Source organism: Bufo gargarizans, chromosome 6 (genome assembly GCF_014858855.1).
Source record: "Bufo gargarizans isolate SCDJY-AF-19 chromosome 6, ASM1485885v1, whole genome shotgun sequence".
NCBI classification, from domain to species: Eukaryota; Metazoa; Chordata; class Amphibia; order Anura; family Bufonidae; genus Bufo; species Bufo gargarizans.
Genome location: NC_058085.1, coordinates 175278699 through 175300174, shown reverse-complemented (window position 1 = coordinate 175300174; position 21476 = coordinate 175278699). Strand labels below are relative to the sequence as shown.

General features: G+C 41.9%; 1 protein-coding gene across 1 annotated transcript in view; it reads left to right on the top strand.

Moving 5' to 3' along the window:
• Window positions 1–2144: 2144 nt before the first annotated feature.
• The window catches only part of GRID1 (glutamate ionotropic receptor delta type subunit 1), a 1225827-nt gene continuing 1206495 nt past the window's right edge, over window positions 2145–21476 (top strand). The window contains exons 1-2 of the mRNA XM_044299563.1: window positions 2145–2238; window positions 2407–2691. Of these exons, the coding sequence (XP_044155498.1) occupies window positions 2145–2238; window positions 2407–2691 (379 nt within the window). The remainder of the gene's footprint in view (window positions 2239–2406; window positions 2692–21476) is intronic.

Genomic DNA, 21476 nt, shown 5'->3' with positions numbered 1-21476 from the left:
CGCTCTACGCCTTGGAGGTGCTGGCCTGCCCTGCTCCCAGCGTTTTGTCTGAGCGGGTATTTAGTGCTGCTGGTGGCATTATAAGAGATAAGCATATCTGCCTGTCAACTGAAAATGCTGATGGGTTGACTCTTATAAAAATGAACAAGGCCTGGATTGATCATGACTTCTTAACTCCACCAGAGGAGAGCGGCTGAACATAAAGGCACTTTAAATGTGTTGTTTATAATGTATTGAATACACTGTATTCCGATGCACCCCCTCCACCACAAACAAGGTTATATGTTTGAATCTTCCTTTTCTCATCCTCTTCCTCCTCTTCCATCTTATCAACATGCTTATTCGTCGCATAAAATGCCCTCGCATATATGCCCTTCGCATATAATGTTTTACAGGGTCAGCTCACCTGCAGGCTCACGCATATAATTTTTTAGAGGGTCAGCTCACCAGCAGGCCCTCACCTACAATCTTTTACAGGGTCAGCTCACCTACAGGCACTCTTAAATAATTTTTTAGAGCGCCAGTTCACCAGCAGGCCCTCACCTTCAATATTTTACAGGATCAGCTCACCTACAAGCCCTTGCATATAATTTTTTAGAGAGTCAGCTCACCAGCCGGCCTTCAGCTACAATATTTTACAGGGTTAGTTCACCTGTAGGCCCTCACATATCATTTTCTAGAGGGACAGCTCACCAGAAAGCCATCAATCGTATTTTTTTAAGGGTGTATGATGCCCTCTTTAATGTGTAATAAATGGTTTATTGGAGCGCCGTAATTTTTGGCAGCCTGTTCACTTAGTGCATAGGCTTTATGAGTGTAGGAGTTCTACTACCTGAACAATTGAACCACAATATGAATGAGGCCCTCCTTTATGTGATATACAGGTTGTATCGGAGTGCCTCTTTCTTGGAATTTTTGGCAGCACTTGCACTTTATATACAAGTAAATATACAGAAAAGAATGTTTCCTAACAATTTTTCCTCTAAAATCAATATTATCTTTGGTTTTGTGCATAATATTTTCAGTCTGCAAAAGTGGCGTATTTCTCAGACAACATTGTTCCCAGCAGCGACCTGGGAGTCCAAAATGCATCCAGACATCCACCTCATGCTGTTCCCAAACCATTTCAGTGGTGTTTCCATCAATTTAGGAACTTTTCGTATGAACCAGACATCGTCCCCTCTTCAGAGCAGGGGCTGTCTGGTTTAATGCTCGCGTTCTCCCATTGACTTCCATTGTGGTCGGTCGAGCACTCGAGCATCCCGAGGAGTTCAGCCCAAGCCCCCGAGGCCCCGAGCGCTATGGTGCTCGATCAACACTAGTCATCATATGAATGACATGCTCTCACTTGGAATGTAAATGGAAGCAGTTTGGGACCGGAACAGAGTAGGAATTCTAAGTATATATAAAATAAAATAATTATCCCTGGATATCCAATTCTTTACAATTTCTATAGTTTTATTATTAGTTTTTATTTCTAGGCATAAAATTGACTAATTGAAAACATACATTGAAAAATATTTCTTTCCATACCTTTGTAACTTCTGGTTACATATACTTACTCCATTTTCTTTACGTGACTATGGAGACACTCCAATTGTTTTGTTAAGTTGATGTAAGGATATTACAGCTATGGGGCCTCAGAACTAAGGAAGGACCTCAGGGTCCATCCTTAATTCCGAGGCCCCATCTCTGCAATATCCTCATATCAACTTAATAAAACAATTGGAGTTTCCAGTTTGAGTTTGAAGTCCCTTCCTTCCATTGATATGAGAACATGTAGATTGAGCTGCACCATTGGAGAAAGTTTTCTACATTTCTAAGATTATACGAATATCAACCTGTAAATCCTGTTTCTGTGATTAGGCATACATTATTATATAAATGCTTCATAGGGGTGATTTTCTGAAGTGTTCTGCATCATTGGGCAAAAAAACGCATCTGCACACAAAAAACGCATGAAAAACGCATGGAAGTCGCACATGCGTTTTTTGTTGTTTTTTTGGGGGGGAGTGTACTAATGTGTAGAAACGTCTGGTCAGAAGATAGGGATGATATAGGGAGTACATTTTTACCTATGCTATCTGCCTTCAGCTTTACCTCCAGAGGTGTTAACTTTCATAGTGCCTTTGAAAAATAATGAGATGACTGCTATGCACAGCATAAACGTGAAAGTAATCTCTATAAAGCAAGAAGCATTAGTATATTGTGAGGGCTCGGTGGCCTGGGTGAAAACATGTAATATATTTTTTAGCTGTAACTGTATGCAAAATATGTTGCAAAAATGAAAAGTCTAAGGCTTGTGATCTTCTGCTGTATTGTAAAGGTTCAAATTTTTCTCACTCACAGATTGAGCATCCATTGTGAAGGCAAATTATGACCAAATTTGTTGTATTTGTTTTTCAGCGTGTGACTTGATGACCCAGGGGATTTTAGCCTTAGTGACGTCTACTGGTTGTGCCTCAGCAAATGCACTTCAATCATTGACAGATGCCATGCACATCCCTCATATCTATGTACAACGCAACACTGCTGGATCACCCAGAACTGCCTGCCAACTTAATCCTAGCCTGGATGGAGAGGAATACACCTTGGCTGCAAGACCACCAGTTCGCCTCAACGACGTAATGTTAAAACTAGTAACTGAACTCCGATGGCAGAAATTCATTGTGTTTTATGACAGTGATTATGGTGAGTCATTTGTTTCTATTTTATTTTTACATTTGACTGTTTACTAAGTTTTGCCTTTGTCCTTAGGGTGAGGTGATGATGGCTAGATTTATATTTCTGTCATTTCCCACTGAGCTTGAAAGTACCGTACCTTGAGCAAAATAAGCGTTGAGTAAGCTGGAGTGAAGATCTTTAAAAAGGCCTATGAAGCCTTTATGTGTTGGATTGTAATTTTATATAAATATTTGCAGAGAATACAGTTGTTACATTACTATATCGTAGTTGGATGACATGTAGTTTTTAACACTTGGAAAAGTGCAGAAACTACTACAAAATGAAACAGGGAGGTCTGTTTGCTTTATATTAATGTTAAAAATAAATTAGTGCTATATCAGTTTGTAATTCTTAAAGGGGATGTCCCATCAGGAAAACTTCTGTCCATATGTCCATGGTATATGGACATTTTAGAGTGGAGTCTACCACTCTGAGTCATCCTCTATAAGCTTAAAACGGAGAGCTGCTTATTATATAGTCAGCTATTCATTTAAATAGCCAGGATGTATTGTATCCTCAATAAATGACAGCTGATCATCAGGAATTTTTAAAGGCCCCTTTGCACGGGCCAAGATTGCAGGAAATTATCAGAAACAAACTGTTTGTTCCCAAAAATTGTCTGCTTCAGAGCTGAATTTACACACAGCAATCATCTCCGATGTATGGGAATGAGTGATCAAAACTGCAATCCCAATTCCCCGTAAAGAATGATTGTTTCTGTGGAGCCAATACCTGTTTAATCAAAAAGATCTGCTGCCCTGAAGTGAAGATCTAAATGACCACAACAGTAATGCCTTTACCTGATGTACGAGCATTTGCCTTAATGATCAGCAACACCATTACACAGGGCAATTATTGGGAACAAGTGCTCCTAGGAATGCTTCTTCGTGATAATTGCTCAGATTGTCATCCTGTGTAAAAGGTCATTAAATAACAACATAAAACTGCATGTTTTTGTGTAATATATAGACTCTCTGGGTCTGCCACAGATAAAGCTGCTCTTACAGGGCTTTTTGCCATTCTGGCACATAGTGAGTGGTCCTCCTGAGTGAAGAACCTCCCTAGTAATAGGACATATGGTAAGTGGTTTTTGTAAAAAAATAAATAAATCACCCAATCTCTAACTATTGCTACTGAGATCCTTTATCTCCTTGTTAGCTACTTTTATATAACTTTAAGTACATCTATTTAGTGTCGCTCTATCCATTAAGACCCAATATTTTGCTTCAATTAAAGCATAAAGATCTCTCATTAAACTGTAAATGTTGAGGATAATGAGTTATGAATGCTTAAATAGGCTCCCTTACAAGTTGTGGCTGAGCTGCTTTATCCACATGTGGACTACCACTAGTTGCTGTGGCTTCCTTGCAATGGAGGGAGATTTATCTTGAGGGGGGATTTGTAATGCCAATTTTGTAGGAGTCATGTAGAAGGTGTAGCTTTGCTGTTATTTGTGCCAAATTCATCAAATATTGCATGGTCTTTGATAAACTTGGAATATTTTTAAGTTTAACACTTCTGTCTTCATGTCACTTCACTTTCTATGCCACTCCTTTACTAGAGTAAAATTGTGATTTTTTTTGTGATTTTTTTTAAATCCTATAGATGTAAATCTAACTTACATTAGCTTGACAGATCAATCACAGCCACTTTTCCACCCACTTTTCAAAACTGGAATGAGTGGTGTAAAAATTGCCAAACTGTTTGAACTAGTAGAACCAAAAAGTCACAAAGCCATGTGATTTTTTGAAGTCAGAATTGTGAAGTTCAAAGCATAATAACTTCCCCATGGCTTCTATGTGCTTCACCTGTACTTAACTGTAATTTGTACAAGGTTACAGCAGATCAGCCTCACAGTTTTCAGACGCCCTGTTTAAATTTTTTCTTCAAATGAAATCGTAAAAATAAAACGCAATCCCAAGTTGTGATATAAATAAAGTGGTATTTACTATGTCTTGCCATGTGTTTAATAAATGTATTTTAGTAACATTTGTCATTTTTAGGGTTAACATTTCAATTTAATTGTCTTTACAATATATCTTTGTGTTGGTCAATGATTCATTTTCTTCTCATACGGAGCTCACAATGTTTTTATTTTTTAAATGTATTTGTATATGTAATAGAAAATCCTACAATTTTCTAATCTACCCATATTTAAATGTGTGCATACATTTCTTTCTGATATCAGGCAGTTGACCCCTATATGAAGAAGAATGGTATAGCTCATGTTTCAGTCCTATGTAATGTGTAACTATGGCATCACTAAACATGGTGTCAGTTGTTTGATACTCTTTGCACCCTTATATTCAGTAAGCAGTGCTAAATGACATACATTTACTGGGTCAGAACACAGGAAATATTCATGAGGTAAGTAAAGAGGACTAGTGGCAGCCATGAGATGCTGCTGCGGGTAGTAGTACTGAGGATAGTGCGTATATTTTCTTCTCACCAGTACACTACTATTCACCCATTAGATACCTGGGCAGTAAACGCAAAGCCAGGTCACATGATACTTTTGAGGGTCACATGACAGCTCACATGATTTACGCCATATTTAGTCCTATCTAGGTCTTATCCAGCTCTCGTGTGGATGTATTTTACAGGACTTAAAGTTACTGTACATTTTTTTTTTCTTTAGGGAGAGACAAATGCATGGATATAATATAGGTCTCAAGCAAAATTATAAATAGATGCAAATTCGGAAATTGTTCAACATTCTATTCTCTACATTAGTGTTGGGCTAATGGAGCTTCGGATAATGGATCCTAAGTCGATTCATTCAATGATGTATGGAGACCCGTCTCCGTGTACAGCATTAAGATGAATTGTCTCTGTGAAGACAAAATTAGTTTCACCCAAAGTCTCGCGCAACTGTATCTGTATCTTTAAAAACATTTAAAATTAGCAATCCAAAGTCAGGTTTGGTAACAGGGTACCAGCCAGTACCAAACCTAACTTGAGTTTTTAAAGATGTAGAAATTAATACCAAATTCATTCACCCAAGTCTAGCACAACTTCAGGTGAAACAAATCTTACCTCCATGGAGGCAATACATTTTAATGCTGTACAGAAACAGGTCTCCGTACAGCATTAAAACTAAGTGTACGAACAAATCAACTTCAGATCTATGATCAGAAGCTTGATTCGCTCAAGCCTACTCTACATAAATAAATGTAATAATTAAAACCGGAATACCTCTTTTTTATGAAAAAATTGTGGATTCCTGCAGCCACCACTGAGGAGAGCTTCAAAGTTTAACTGCATACTGTTTTATTATTGAATTCAATTTATAAGCAAAATGCAGTAAGCTTCTAAACACCCCCTAGTGGTGGCAGCAGAAGGCCAGATTTTGTCATATACCTGTCTATGAAGACAAAACTAAGCTTTAACCGGCAAAAAATATAGGATATTGAATGCCTACTGGATTTAGATGAAGAAAGCCAAAAAATTTTCAGGGGTGGACATTCACTTTACAGAACAGCAGCTGGTGAATTGCGTATAATTTAGACGTTTAATGTGAAAAAAAGCTATATAGAGTAATAATTCTTTGTGAAAATGATTCATTTGTTGACATGAGAGAAAAGATCTAGTGTTACTATTTTTTTCATTCTGTTTTCACTTTAAAGCTAGAGATTAATTGACTGTCCTCGGTCACTAAACCAACTTCATTGCATGCGTTAACAAAATAACAGAGATGTCCTGAATCCTAGCCTTAAACCCTACAGACCCCTGGATGATGGATAGTCTCATTAATAGAACATGTCCGGGCTCCCACTAGAGTATCTTGTGAAACATTGTCCTTATGACTGTAAGCACCAACTTTACTTGCTACACTGTGGGTGTAGATGCCACCAGATAAATGCCTTGAGCACCATTAATCTCTAGTTTGTCATCTTGAGATTGAATTAATCTGCATTCGTAATGTTGTCGACAGTAGTCGACAGTCATGTTTTAATTAATTAGCATCTATGCTAACTGTTATAGTTTATATTGTGAGATGAAACATTTTTTTATTTTTTATTTATGATTTACAATTGAGAAATCAACAGACCCAAGTTATTCTGGATGTAATTTCATTTTTTACATACTCTTTACTCAAAGAAGGAAAGATGTTTACCTACAAATTGGACAAAAATTAGTTTTATACTGTTTGAGTTCTTTTTAAAGTGGTTGTTGTGACTTAGATAAAAACAGTAACAGTTCATGAACTGTGTCTGGTATTGGAGCTCAATTGCATTCACTTGAATGGACATGAGCTTCAAGCCAGATAATGGCCTATGGGCAAAGTTTAAACTGTACTCTCCCAGGATTGGATAATTTCCCTGACAACTATTCCGCCCAGTGTGCAGTTACCTATTTCACCATTCCCAATGTGAAATCAGTCTGGAAAATATGCCTGCACAACTCATTTGTTCTTAAGTTTCTATTACTTTTTTTTTTGCATTTCAACAGGGTTTTTTCAGTGTTTTTGTGGCAATTGAAGTATTTAAGTTTGTTAATACAATATAACACTTTAACCATGCATTTTGTCTTTGTTTTTTTCAAATCATATAGAGATGCCAATAGAAAAATTGGCAAAAAACATCAAAGCCATTAAAAGCACTTAATCACAATGCAAAAAAATAAATAAAAAATGGCAGGAAGAAGTTGTGTCTGTAAAGCATTTCATAATGCACTATAGTCTTTAAAGTTAATTCTGGCTGCATTTAAAGAACTGCAAAAAATAGTAAAAACAGCAAAAATATAAAACAATAGCTGTGTGAAGTCATTTATGAGGGTATTTAATGCAAGGAATAGCAGTATTTTTCAGACTGAATCCTGCTCCTGTGACATGAACTCACAGTGATATAATGCTTTATAATGCTGTGTGGTCCTGCTTGACCTCATCTGTGCTGAATTGTACTGATGGTATTATGTGAGTGCAATTTGATAGATCTGAGGTTGGGCAGGAACATGTAGTATTACAAATCATTTTAAGGCTGTGACTTCGTGTTTACAGGAGCAGCGTTCAGTCGAGGAAATTCTGCTGTCACACAGAGCATATTTCCAGCACTAAATATGCTTATGTGAAATTGCCTGTTCACTGATTTTCTGCCCATAATGAGGGCCAGTATGCAGTATCAGATAAGCCAGTGCTTGCTGCCCAGTTTACAATGGGCAATAATCATCAACAACCTTTCTATGAAATGGTTGTTTGCCTGATCATTGGCTCGTGTGAAAGGGCCTTTAGTAATACTTTAGTCCCAATAACACCATGATAAATTGATTAATTCCTAAATATAATTCATAACACACTTATGTGCATAATAGACCATAAATAGGTCAAGTTCAGGTATTTTCCAGTACATATTCCTTTAGAACCGAACCATACACCCACACGTGGTCCATTTTTAGTAATTGCTATCTTGACAGTTAAAGTCTTTCATTGAAATAATCATAATCTTCTGAAATTGATGGACAGGGACTGAGATGCTCATTTTTCGGGAAGCAGTGAGAATTCTAATTTTGTCCACTGTGATACTGTGAAAGTCTAAATCTGTCTCTTTTAATCGACTTCACATTAAAATGATTTGATTATGTTAAATCATTCCAGTTTTGCTCTGAAAAATATGTCAATTTCTACCAGGTTGTATTTGTTTTCAGGAACTATTCCATTATACATTAGAGATATATGATTGTTTTAAAATGAAATAAATATCACACTCAAAGCCCTTAGATTCCTCTTTGGCACATCATGTCAGATGTTTTCTTTGTCTCCTTTTTTTAAACTGGCTGTGACACGGAATGCTATTACATGGAGCGAAAAAAAAATTGCTAACTGCAAATGGCACAAGACTGACTCAAACAGAGGTATATTCAGGTTATGTCAAAACTTTGGGTGTCACAGTCAGTTATTTCTTAACGCGTATTGAGCTACAACTGAATGGTAGAAAAGGTGACTTCAATATGTAACAAAGCTTCAATACCTTGACACCAAGATGGCTATTATTTTTATGACAAACTACCCTAAAGTGCTGCAGTCAAACTGTTAAAATGTACCTTTTATGCATTTTCTCGGAAATTGTATGCATAGTGACATGATATACACTAGTAATAGGATTTTCAATGAAATATAGATTTAAATATTTTTCAAGGTCAAGGTGGTTTGGGCAGTGAATAGAAAATGATTCGCTTTTAAAGTATTATAGGGGTTGTAAACCTTTGCAACCAAATCCTGATCATACAATGTTACTCACACCTGTTCCTTATACCTTGTTCTCATACAGTATATTCAGTGGTTTGGCATGACGATTAGTAAGAATTTTATGGGTAAAACTGGCAGTTTATTTTTTTTATCCACCTGAGAAATGCAATAAAATGCAATATTTGCCATCATCATCTAAGTGATGGATATACTGGTCATATAGTAGCATAGTTTAACTGGAAGTGAAACTGTTAGGGCTGTTTCACACAAGCGGATGCCGTGCGTGACATCCGCTCCGTGAATGACAGCCAAGACCCGATGCAGACTGCAGAGGCACAGAGCATTAACATGACTGATAGTGCTCCGTGCCTCTCTGTGACCTCTTTACTACGAAATCACAGTGACAACTTTATCTCACTGTGATTTCGTAGTAAAGAGATCACAGAGAGGCACGAAGCACTATCAGTCATGTTAATGCTCTGTGCCTCTGAAGTCTGCATCGGGTCTTGGCACTCTTTCACAGAGCGGATGCCACGCACGGCATCCGCTCGTGTGAAACAGCCCTTATGGTCACACCTAATGTCCACCCCTACTCCACTCACCCTGAAAGGCACAGTAACCTTTCTGTTCACTGGTCCCTCTGCTCCTGTATGCCGGTGGCTTGGACCCACCAGTCTCCTGCTTCTCCTCCCCGGAAGACATGACTGCCAGAGTAGCTGATGTCTCTTTTCGCAGGCTGAGGCATGCTTCCTGTCAGCACTGCTTCTGGCTGCCCATAAAGCAGGTGCACATGCTTCTTCTAGCTGTTAAAGGGCCAGCATATGCACCCTGATCTTCATAAGAGCACCTTCCCCTGTAGGAAGGTGCCTGAGCCATAGGTTCCAGTTCTCTAGTTTCTGCTAAGATGCGCTGATTCTGTCCATCTGCCCATGTACTGAATTCTGCTTGTTTCCAAGATTCTGACCCTTCACTGTCTGACCTAAGCTAATCTATCCCCATGTTCATGTTGAGCTACCTGCCCCAACGTGGCATGTTATTAAGATTTCCCTGTCCAAGTGTTATGCGTGTATATCTTTTGACTCCTATCGGTCAGCTGTCAACCAAGACTTCTCTAAAAGGTATTAGCCTGGTAGTTCAAGATTGAAGACCAGGGGACTGCAAAGATAATATTTTTAGAAGTAGCCCCAAGCCAAATCTGTTTGGTTCACACAGTGGTCCACACCTGCTGCTTTACAAGAAGTAACAGAAAAAAAGGCTTTGTACAATTTACTCTAAAGAAGAAACATTTATCTGACTCTAGTGTTGACCAGATTGGATAAAGGTAAGTTAAAATGATTATAGATATAGATGTTTATTTGGTAGAATTGAACCTTTAGTCCTCAAAATTAGGATTCAGCAAATCAAACGCCACAAATTGGAATTCTATCCTAATTTCAGGGAAAATTTGATTTGCAGCAAAACATAATTTCCTCATGCTTCATGGTAGTAAATCGATTTGGGGCCAAGTAGCCTCTGTTCACTGCCATACATGCTCCATTCACACTGTTATGCCATGTACATAATACCTTAATATTTAATGCAACTTAAAAACAAGAATGTTGTTAATACTTCATAGCTATTCATGCACCTCCACAGGTATGATCACCTGCCATGATACCAATTGTTCTGGAATGGAAAACACTGCAAATGGACAATGATTACTGATTTCTTTTTCATGCCAGCTCAGTTTTTCCTGCTGATGAGAAAAAAGTTGTTATGAAGCTTGCTTGTAGTTTACACAAGAATACCAGCAGTTTCCAAAATTCAGATCAGTGAAGTCCAAAAATTAGAACATACTTTAAATGTACTCCAAACCTCAATCACTAAGCTTTTATATAAATAGAGGTGTAGAAATGGATGATGATATTCACAAATATCTATGTATATATTCTTCCTCTGACTATAAATAGTAAATCAAAATAAGGCTGCATATTCAAGTTATGTATGCATAAGGTATCTGATTGGTAGATATGGGCAGATAAGCCAGTGAGTCTTTACACCAGTTTTGATAAATTTCCCCCTTTTTTTTCTTCCATGTGGAAGTTGAGCTCCTGCGAAGATTTTCAAATATGCAACCTGTCAATTGTTTGTGTGATTCCATTTTCCCTATACACTTCAATGGGGTTGTTAACAAAAAATCTGAAAATCTGCTTCAAAATCTGCACCAAAAAAAGCACCAAAACTGCACCAAATGGTGAGGGTTATTGTGTATTTTTATGCAGTTTTGAAAAAATTTTGCGCACAGTGCTAAAAATCTACACCATATGCAGTCTTAGTCTCTGAAAAATGCAAGCATGTGGACACTTACAATTTATAGGTCTTTTTTTGCACAAATCCAACCAGCCTTCCAATACTTTCTATTTGGATCTAGCTGACCCAGATTAACATTGTTCAGTTTTCCAGACAAATTCTTAAAGGGGTTGGACTAGGATATGCCATTAATGTCAGATTGTTGTTGGTCCTAACTCTGGACATTGTTCCTATCTCCAGAAGGGGGCCCCCGAAGTGAACGGAGAACAGTCACATATGCAGGGCCACCCTCTAGTCACTGCTGTTGGAGTTTGGTTATTTCTGGCAATCCCATAGCAGTTAATGGAATGGTGGCCACATTTGCATGATGGCCACCATTTACCACTATGGGGCTTTTTAAAACAGCCAAATGCACTCCCATAGCGATAAATAGAGAACATACTGTGCATGCACAGTTTGCTCTCTTTCACCTGGGGATCCCATTCTGGGGAAAATAGCAATTCTCAGAGGTAGAACCTGCACCTATCTCACATTGATGATATATCCTAGCAATATGCGATCAATGTGTGACATGACCCAACCCCTTTAACTATTATTATTAGGAGTGGAAACAGCTTTATATGTAGCTCTAAATATGATGTTGTCATGGTCAGGCCTATGAACAGACTTGTGGATATGCTATTAGATTTGGCTAACAGGTACACCAAGGGGCAGAGTCTAAGGGATTTTGCATTTTTAAGCTTAAAATGTCCCTCAAAGGGAAAAGTCACACAGTAGTCTCTTTACCTTGTGGCCCAATTATTTTTAAAACTAGCATTCTGTAAAGAATAGCATGTCAGGATTTTATGCTGCCTGTAGTTTGGGCAGCATGAAACTGATAATAGCTTCACTTTAAGATTTGGCTTAGTACCTGGTGGCAATGAGACAAGACAAGGAAAGTAACTCGGCCACACAGGTAGAGTTCAGTGTATAGATTATATCAAAAAAGTAAACCTGTCTCATTTTCTAATTCAGGAAGTTCATGATTATAATCGGACCAGAGGGTGAGATATCCCACAAAGGTTTCTATTTGGAATTAGCTTATCCAAACTGCTGTACAATTAATAGCATGACGACCAAGCATTCTCTTTCACCTGCACTAGACTTGCCATAAAGTTAGAATTAAAAACGCTAACCTCAGTGGGAAGAAGCAAAAGTGCATTTAAATAATCTGCTAAATAGCTAGATAATAGGCCACTTTTTTTTTCCAGGATATCACAAGAGATTTATGAAATGAGTCAGCAAGAGTAGATTAATTTGCAAATAATTAGCAGATGTTGAGCATAAACTGGCAGCTGACATGGTCTGCCCGCCCTTAGGTTGTCAAGTCACAATGGGAGCATTGGTTGATTAAATAAAAGAATATTGGTACCATTTTATTCAGTATGGATAATAGGATGCAAACAACTCTGCAAAACTGCAAGTGTCTAATTCAGGAGTGGTATAGATCAATCCAGGCGCATCAATTAGTCATGATTTCCAAGAGATGTGAAGAAATTAGTCTGGCTACATATTATCTCTCCATGCATCAACTTCTAACTTTATAAATATAGCAACACCATCACATATTCTTATTTCATTCAAACTATAGTTGAAGGGGTTGTTTGGGCTTTTTTTATTGAAGACCTAGCCTCAAGATAGGTGATCAACATCATATCGGCGGGGGTCCGATACCCAGCACCTCTGCTGATCAGCTGTTTGAGGAAATGGCACGCACAGTGTTCACATGGAGTCTGTCTGTCAGGGGCGTACACAGATCTCATAGGGCCCTATAGAAAACTTAGTATGGGCTCCCTTGTCCCACCTAGTTCTTAGTATGCATGCATCAATCACTCCCATGGAATGCAAAATGCAAAGTGCAACCAACACCCCAGAGTTTACTTGTTTTTAAATTTAAGCAGACAAAAATGTTATTAAAGCTTTGTAATATAAAAGTTTAGACCTGGCCTCGCTCATTTTATCTGACTTCTGTGTCAGAAAAAAGTTCTTATTCTGAACATCATGTTTGTCAATGTATTTACACCAGATAACTGGCATAAACAAATTGATAAATCTCCTACTTCCCTTCTATTACAAAGCTGTCTGTCTGCATCCACCACTAGGGAGAGCTGATTTATTCAAATGCAGTGTTTTACATTGGGAAAAGAAAGAAGGCGTGCAGTGCCTACCACCCTTCCCCTGGACTCCATAGCAGTCATGTGGTCTTCCTTTATTGAAGTTACACCACTTCTCCCCAACATTTATGATCCCAAGGAAAGATTTTCAAAATAAAAAATAAATAGTAATCATGTTTAAAAACAGGAGAAATGTATGCTTGAGAAGAGTTCTAAAGAGTTCTATTTACCTTTAGTCCTTTCCACATGTTAACATCGCAAACAGGTTTTACTTGCATCACTTGCATCTTCTACAAAAGCAATATTTCTACCAAGGCAAGCCATGAAAGTACAATCAAAGTTATAACATTTTTCAATATAGTTTCTGTATCAATTTCTTGCTGTTTTAATATCTCAGCTTGCAGTTATTCAATGGAAATCTTTATTGCTTACTTCCAGGGGATACAAATCTGGTCATGTTATCAGTTGAGAAAAAGCTCTGGTAACTGTAATATGCAGTGAATTTTTCTGAAGAACATGAGTAGGACACATTTTTATCTCATGGAAGTAAGCAATGAAGGTTCCTATTAAATACCTTATGGAAGATCATTTAAATACTGCAGAATTGTTACAAAAAGTATATTAGAAACGGTTATAATTTTTCACTATACAGTGACATAGTTTTTTTGATTAAAACTAGAATACCTATTTAATTCTGCTTAACGAGGAGGATTTATTATGAGAATATTTGTCAGTTTTGTCTAGATTAGTGTATGTTGTGTCAAATCACATGTTGTATGTCAAATTTGGCACATCTTTAAAACTAACATTTTTGTCTAGAAAGGTATTCCAGTTTTTTATGCATCTGTACTTCCTGCACATATGTGACATTTAGTCTGTTGTCATATATATCTATTGCATACTGATCTCCAATAAGTGTAATAATGCTAGACTATGTCAGCAATAGGACACCCTAATCTCTTATGTTCTGCAAACTATAGAACTTATAATCTTTCATAGCGCTTTCTGGGTTCAAAAGATTGAAAGCCTACGGTATACTCAAGCTAGGACATTAATATCAGATCTGTGGGGTCCAACCTTTGACACCCCCAATGATCAGCTATTTGAAGGGGCTTGTGTGAGCTCTGCAATCTGTCCAATGTGTACATCAGTCCATGTACCATACACTGTGTAATGATGGTGCAGGATATTGCAGCTTGGTCATTTTTACTTGAACAAAATAAAACTGAAATATACTGTACCATCGCTACTAATAAGGTGGTTTGCAGGTAGATGAATGGATGTAAACAATGAAGATGCCTTCAATTTAGTGTCCAGGCCCCTTCGAATAGCTTATCACTGGTACCAAGACTCTGATTCCCTCAGTCTGAGATTGATTGCCTATCCTGTGGATAGCCCATAAATATTCAGACCTTGGACATGTTTATAGGAGATTTCTGGATCTCACGCAAAATATCTGAAAGTTTCTAAGCTAGCCCTTACTCTTTGATAGTGATGAGCGGCAGGGTCAATATTAGAATTCATGATATTTCGGAAATATTTGAGCGAATATTCACCATATATTCGCAAATTTGCGAATTCATTATCTCTAGTCATTATTTTCTTGATTGCGGAAATCGGCAATTGAAAAATTTGCATTCCAAAAACTTGCATTGCGAAAATTCGCAATCAACACTACTCCTAAAGTCAAAGATATTGCAGCCTTCTCATTGGCCCACAAGCTAGAAGTAGGGAGGGATCATGTGCACTGATTAAAAAATATATAATTGCGAATATATATCACTATATTCTAAATATTCGCAAATTCTCGAAGTGACGATATTCACAATAAAAATTTGCAATTCGAATATTCATGATCAACACTACTCTTTGACAAAAAAAATAAATCACATTCAGCTTAAGGCTACTTTCACTCTCGTGTTAAGCTTGTCCAGCAGGCTGTTCCGGCAGAGGAACTGCCTGCCGGATCTATACAATTGTTTTCACACACCGGCTGCCAGAAGTCTGCCCCAGCCCATTTTCACTATAATGGGGAAAAAACTGATGTTTTGTCCGGCCGCCTCTGGGTATGTTTGCTGAGCTGCGACCGGATCTCCGGCTGGTCCCCATTATATTTAATTGGGTTGGGGCGGACTTCCAGCAGCACGCGTGTGCAAACGTTAGTACGGATCTGGAAGGCTGTTTCCCTGCCGAAACAGCCTGCTGGACAAGCTTAACGCAAGTGTGAAAGTAGCCTTAGATGGTAATGTTCTGTTGAGGAAGCACAGTTTTATTGTGTATGTCAGGATTAGAGTTGAGCGAACACCTGGATGTTCGGGTTCGAGAAGTTCGGCCGAACATCCCGGAAATGTTCGGGTTCGGGATCCGAACCCGATCCGAACTTCGTCCCGAACCCGAACCCCATTGAAGTCAATGGGGACCCGAACTTTTCGGCACTAAAACGGCTGTAAAACAGCCCAGGAAAGGGCTAGAGGGCTGCAAAAGGCAGCAACATGTAGGTAAATCCCCTGCAAACAAATGTGGATAGGGAAATGAATTAAAATAAAAATTAAATAAATAGAAATTAACCAAAATCAATTGGAGAGAGGTCCCATAGCAGAGAATCTGGCTTCACGTCACCCACCACTGGAACAGTCCATTCTCAGATATTTAGGCCCCGGCACCCAGGCAGAGGAGAGAGGTCCCGTAACAGACAATCTGGCTTCATGTCAGCAGAGAATCAGTCTTCATGTCATAGCAGAGAATCAGGCTTCATGTCACCCACCACTGTAAGAGTCCATTTTCATAAATTTAGGCCCAGCACCCAGGCAGAGGAGAGAGGTCCCGTAACAGAGGATCTGGCTTCATGTCAGCAGAGAATCAGTCTGCATGTCATAGCAGAGAATCAGGCTTCACGTCAGCCACCACTGCAACAGTCCATTGTCATAAATTTAGGCCCAGCACCCAGGCAGAGGAGAGAGGTCCCGTAACAGAGGATCTGGCTTCATGTCAGCAGAGAATCAGTCTGCATGTCATAGCAGAGAATCAGGCTTCTTGTCAGCCACCACTGCAAGAGTCCATTGTCATAAATTTAGGCCCAGCACCCAGGCAGAGGAGAGAGGTCCCGTAACAGACAATCTGGCTTCATGTCAGCAGAGAATTAGTCTGCATGTCATAGCAGAGAATGAGGCTTCACGTCAGCCACCACTGCAACAGTCCATTGGCATATATTTAGGCCTAGCACACAGGCAGAGCAGAGAGGTCCCGTAACAGACAATCTGGCTTCATGACAGCAGAGAATCAGTCTGCATGTCATAGCAGAGAATGAGGCTTCACGTCACCCACCACTGCAACAGTCCATTGGCATATATTTAGGCCTAGCACACAGGCAGAGCAGAGAGGTCCCGTAACAGACAATCTGGCTTCATGTCAGCAGAGAATCAGTCTGCATGTCATAGCAGAGAATGAGGCTTCACGTCACCCACCACTGCAACAGTCCATTGGCATATATTTAGGCCTAGCACACAGGCAGAGCAGAGAGGTCCCGTAACAGACAATCTGGCTTCATGTCAGCAGAGAATCAGTCTGCATGTCATAGCAGAGAATGAGGCTTCACGTCACCCACCACTGCAACAGTCCATTGGCATATATTTAGGCCTAGCACACAGGCAGAGCAGAGAGGTCCCGTAACAGACAATCTGGCTTCATGACAGCAGAGAATCAGTCTGCATGTCATAGCAGAGAATGAGGCTTCACGTCACCCACCACTGCAACAGTCCATTGGCATATATTTAGGCCTAGCACACAGGCAGAGCAGAGAGGTCCCGTAACAGACAATCTGGCTTCATGTCAGCAGAGAATCAGTCTGCATGTCATAGCAGAGAATGAGGCTTCACGTCACCCACCACTGCAACAGTCCATTGGCATATATTTAGGCCTAGCACACAGGCAGAGCAGAGAGGTCCCGTAACAGACAATCTGGCTTCATGACAGCAGAGAATCAGTCTGCATGTCATAGCAGAGAATGAGGCTTCACGTCACCCACCACTGCAACAGTCCATTGGCATATATTTAGGCCTAGCACACAGGCAGAGCAGAGAGGTCCCGTAACAGACAATCTGGCTTCATGTCAGCAGAGAATCAGTCTGCATGTCATAGCAGAGAATGAGGCTTCACGTCACCCACCACTGCAACAGTCCATTGGCATATATTTAGGCCTAGCACACAGGCAGAGCAGAGAGGTCCCATAACAGACGATCTGGCTTCATGTCAGCAGAGAATCAGTCTGCATGTCATAGCAGAGAATGAGGCTTCACGTCACCCACCACTGCAACAGTCCATTGGCATATATTTAGGCCTAGCACACAGGCAGAGCAGAGAGGTCCCGTAACAGACAATCTGGCTTCATGACAGCAGAGAATCAGTCTGCATGTCATAGCAGAGAATGAGGCTTCACGTCACCCACCACTGCAACAGTCCATTGGCATATATTTAGGCCTAGCACACAGGCAGAGCAGAGAGGTCCCGTAACAGACAATCTGGCTTCATGTCAGCAGAGAATCAGTCTGCATGTCATAGCAGAGAATGAGGCTTCACGTCACCCACCACTGCAACAGTCCATTGGCATATATTTAGGCCTAGCACACAGGCAGAGCAGAGAGGTCCCGTAACAGACGATCTGGCTTCATGTCAGCAGAGAATCAGTCTGCATGTCATAGCAGAGAATGAGGCTTCACGTCACCCACCACTGCAACAGTCCATTGGCATATATTTAGGCCTAGCACACAGGCAGAGCAGAGAGGTCCCGTAACAGACAATCTGGCTTCATGTCAGCAGAGAATCAGTCTGCATGTCATAGCAGAGAATGAGGCTTCACGTCACCCACCACTGCAACAGTCCATTGGCATATATTTAGGCCTAGCACACAGGCAGAGCAGAGAGGTCCCGTAACAGACGATCTGGCTTCATGTCAGCAGAGAATCAGTCTGCATGTCATAGCAGAGAATGAGGCTTCACGTCACCCACCACTGCAACAGTCCATTGGCATATATTTAGGCCTAGCACACAGGCAGAGCAGAGAGGTCCCGTAACAGACAATCTGGCTTCATGTCAGCAGAGAATCAGTCTGCATGTCATAGCAGAGAATCAGGCTTCACGTCAGCCACCACTGCAACAGTCCATTGTCATAAATTTAGGCCCAGCACCCAGGCAGAGGAGAGAGGTCCCGTAACAGACAATCTGGCTTCATGTCAGCAGAGAATTAGTCTGCATGTCATAGCAGAGAATCAGGCTTCATGTCAGCCACCACTGCAACAGTCCATTGGCATATATTTAGGCCTAGCACACAGGCAGAGGAGAGGTTCATTCAACTTTGGGTAGCCTCGCAATATAATGGTAAAATGAAAATAAAAATAGGATTGAATGAGGAAGTGCCCTGGAGTCCAATAATATATGGTTATGGGGAGGTAGTTAATGTCTAATCTGGACAAGGGACGGACAGGTCCTGTGGGATCCATGCCTGGTTCATTTTTATGAACGTCAGCTTGTCCACATTGGCTGTAGACAGGCGGCTGCGTTTGTCTGTAATGACGCCCCCTGCCGTGCTGAATACACGTTCAGACAAAACGCTGGCTGCCGGGCAGGCCAGCACCTCCAAGGCATAAAAGGCTAGCTCTGGCCACGTGGACAATTTAGAGACCCAGAAGTTGAATGGGGCCGAACCATCAGTCAGTACGTGGAGGGGTGTGCACACGTACTGTTCCACCATGTTAGTGAAATGTTGCCTCCTGCTAACACGTTGCGTATCAGGTGGTGGTGCAGTTAGCTGTGGCGTGTTGACAAAAGTTTTCCACATCTCTGCCATGCTAACCCTGCCCTCAGAGGAGCTGGCCGTGACACAGCTGCCTTGGCGACCTCTTGCTCCTCCTCTGCCTTGGCCTTGGGCTTCCACTTGTTCCCCTGTGACATTTGGGAATGCTCTCAGTAGCGCGTCTACCAACGTGCGCTTGTACTCGCGCATCTTCCTATCACGCTCCAGTGCAGGAAGTAAGGTGGGCACATTGTCTTTGTAGCGTGGATCCAGCAGGGTGGCAACCCAGTAGTCCGCACAGGTTAAAATGTGGGCAACTCTGCTGTCGTTGCGCAGGCACTGCAGCATGTAGTCGCTCATGTGTGCCAGGCTGCCCAGGGGTAAGGACAAGCTGTCCTCTGTGGGAGGCGTATCGTCATCGTCCTGCCTTTCCCCCCAGCCACGCACCAGTGATGGACCCGAGCTGCGTTGGGTGCCACCCCGCTGTGACCATGCTTCATCCTCATCCTCCTCCACCTCCTCCTCATCCTCGTCCTCCTCGTCCTCCAGTAGTGGGCCCTGGCTGGCCACATTTGTACCTGGCCTCTGCTGTTGCCAAATACCTCCCTCTGAGTCACTTCGAAGAGACTGGCCTGAAAGTGCTAAAAATGACCCCTCTTCCTCCTCCTCCTCCTCCTCCTCCTGGGCCACCTCCTCTTCCATCATCGCCCTAAGTGTTTTCTCAAGGAGACATAGAAGTGGTATTGTAACGCTGATAACGGTGTCATCGCCACTGGCCATGTTGGTGGAGTACTCGAAACAGCGCAACAGGGCACACAGGTCTCGCATGGAGGCCCAGTCATTGGTGGTGAAGTGGTGCTGTTCTGTAGTGCGACTGACCCGTGCGTGCTGCAGCTGAAACTCCACTATGGCCTGCTGCTGCTCGCACAGTCTGTCCAGCATGTGCAAGGTGGAGTTCCACCTGGTGGGCACGTCGCATATGAGGCGGTGAGCGGGAAGGCCGAAGTTACGCTGTAGCGCAGACAGGCGAGCAGCAGCAGGATGTGAACGCCGGAAGCGCGAACAGACGGCCCGCACTTTATGCAGCAGCTCTGACATGTCGGGGTAGTTGTGAATGAACTTCTGCACCACCAAATTCAGCACATGCGCCAAGCAAGGGATGTGCGTCAAATTGGCTAGTCCCAGAGCTGCAACGAGATTTCGCCCATTATCACACACCACCAGGCCGGGCTTGAGGCTCACCGGCAGCAACCACTCGTCGGTCTGTTGTTCAATACCCCGCCACAACTCCTGTGCGGTGTGGGGCCTGTCCCCCAAACATATGAGTTTCAGAATGGCCTGCTGACGTTTACCCCGGGCTGTGCTGAAGTTGGTGGTGAAGGTGTGTGGCTGACTGGATGAGCAGGTGGAAGAAGAGGAGGAGGAAGCCGAGAAGGAGGAGGTGGCAACAGGAGGCAAAGAATGTTGCCCTGCGATCCTTGGCGGCGGAAGGACGTGCGCCAAACAGCTCTCCGCCTGGGGCCCAGCTGCCACTACATTTACCCAGTGTGCAGTTAGGGAGATATAGCGTCCCTGGCCGTGCTTACTGGTCCACGTATCTGTGGTTAGGTGGACCTTGCTACAGATGGCGTTGCGCAGTGCACACTTGATTTTATCGGATACTTGGTTGTGCAGGGAAGGCACGGCTCTCTTGGAGAAGTAGTGCCGGCTGGGAACAACATACTGTGGGACAGCAAGCGACATGAGCTGTTTGAAGCTGTCTGTGTCCACCAGCCTAAATGACAGCATTTCATAGGCCAGTAGTTTAGAAATGCTGGCATTCAGGGCCAGGGATCGAGGGTGGCTAGGTGGGAATTTACGCTTTCTATCAAATGTTTGTGAGATGGAGAGCTGAACGCTGGCGTGTGACATGGTTGAGACGCTTGGTGACGGAGGTGGTGGTGGTGGTGTTGGTGGTACATCCCCTGTTTGCTGGGCGGCAGGTGCCAACGTTCCTCCAGAGGCGGAGGAAGAGGCCGAGGCGGCAGCAGCAGAATAGGCCGAGGCGGCAGCAGCAGAAGAGGTAGCAGGGGGAGCCTGAGTGACTTCCTTAGTTTTAAGGTGTTTACTCCACTGCAGTTCATGCTTTGCATGCAGGTGCCTGGTCATGCAGGTTGTGCTCAGGTTCAGAACGTTAATGCCTCGCTTCAGGCTCTGATGGCACAGCGTGCAAACCACTCGGGTCTTGTCGTCAGCACATTGTTTGAAGAAGTGCCATGCCAGGGAACTCCTTGAAGCTGCCTTTGGGGTGCTCGGTCCCAGATGGCGGCGGTCAGTAGCAGGCGGAGTCTCTTGGCGG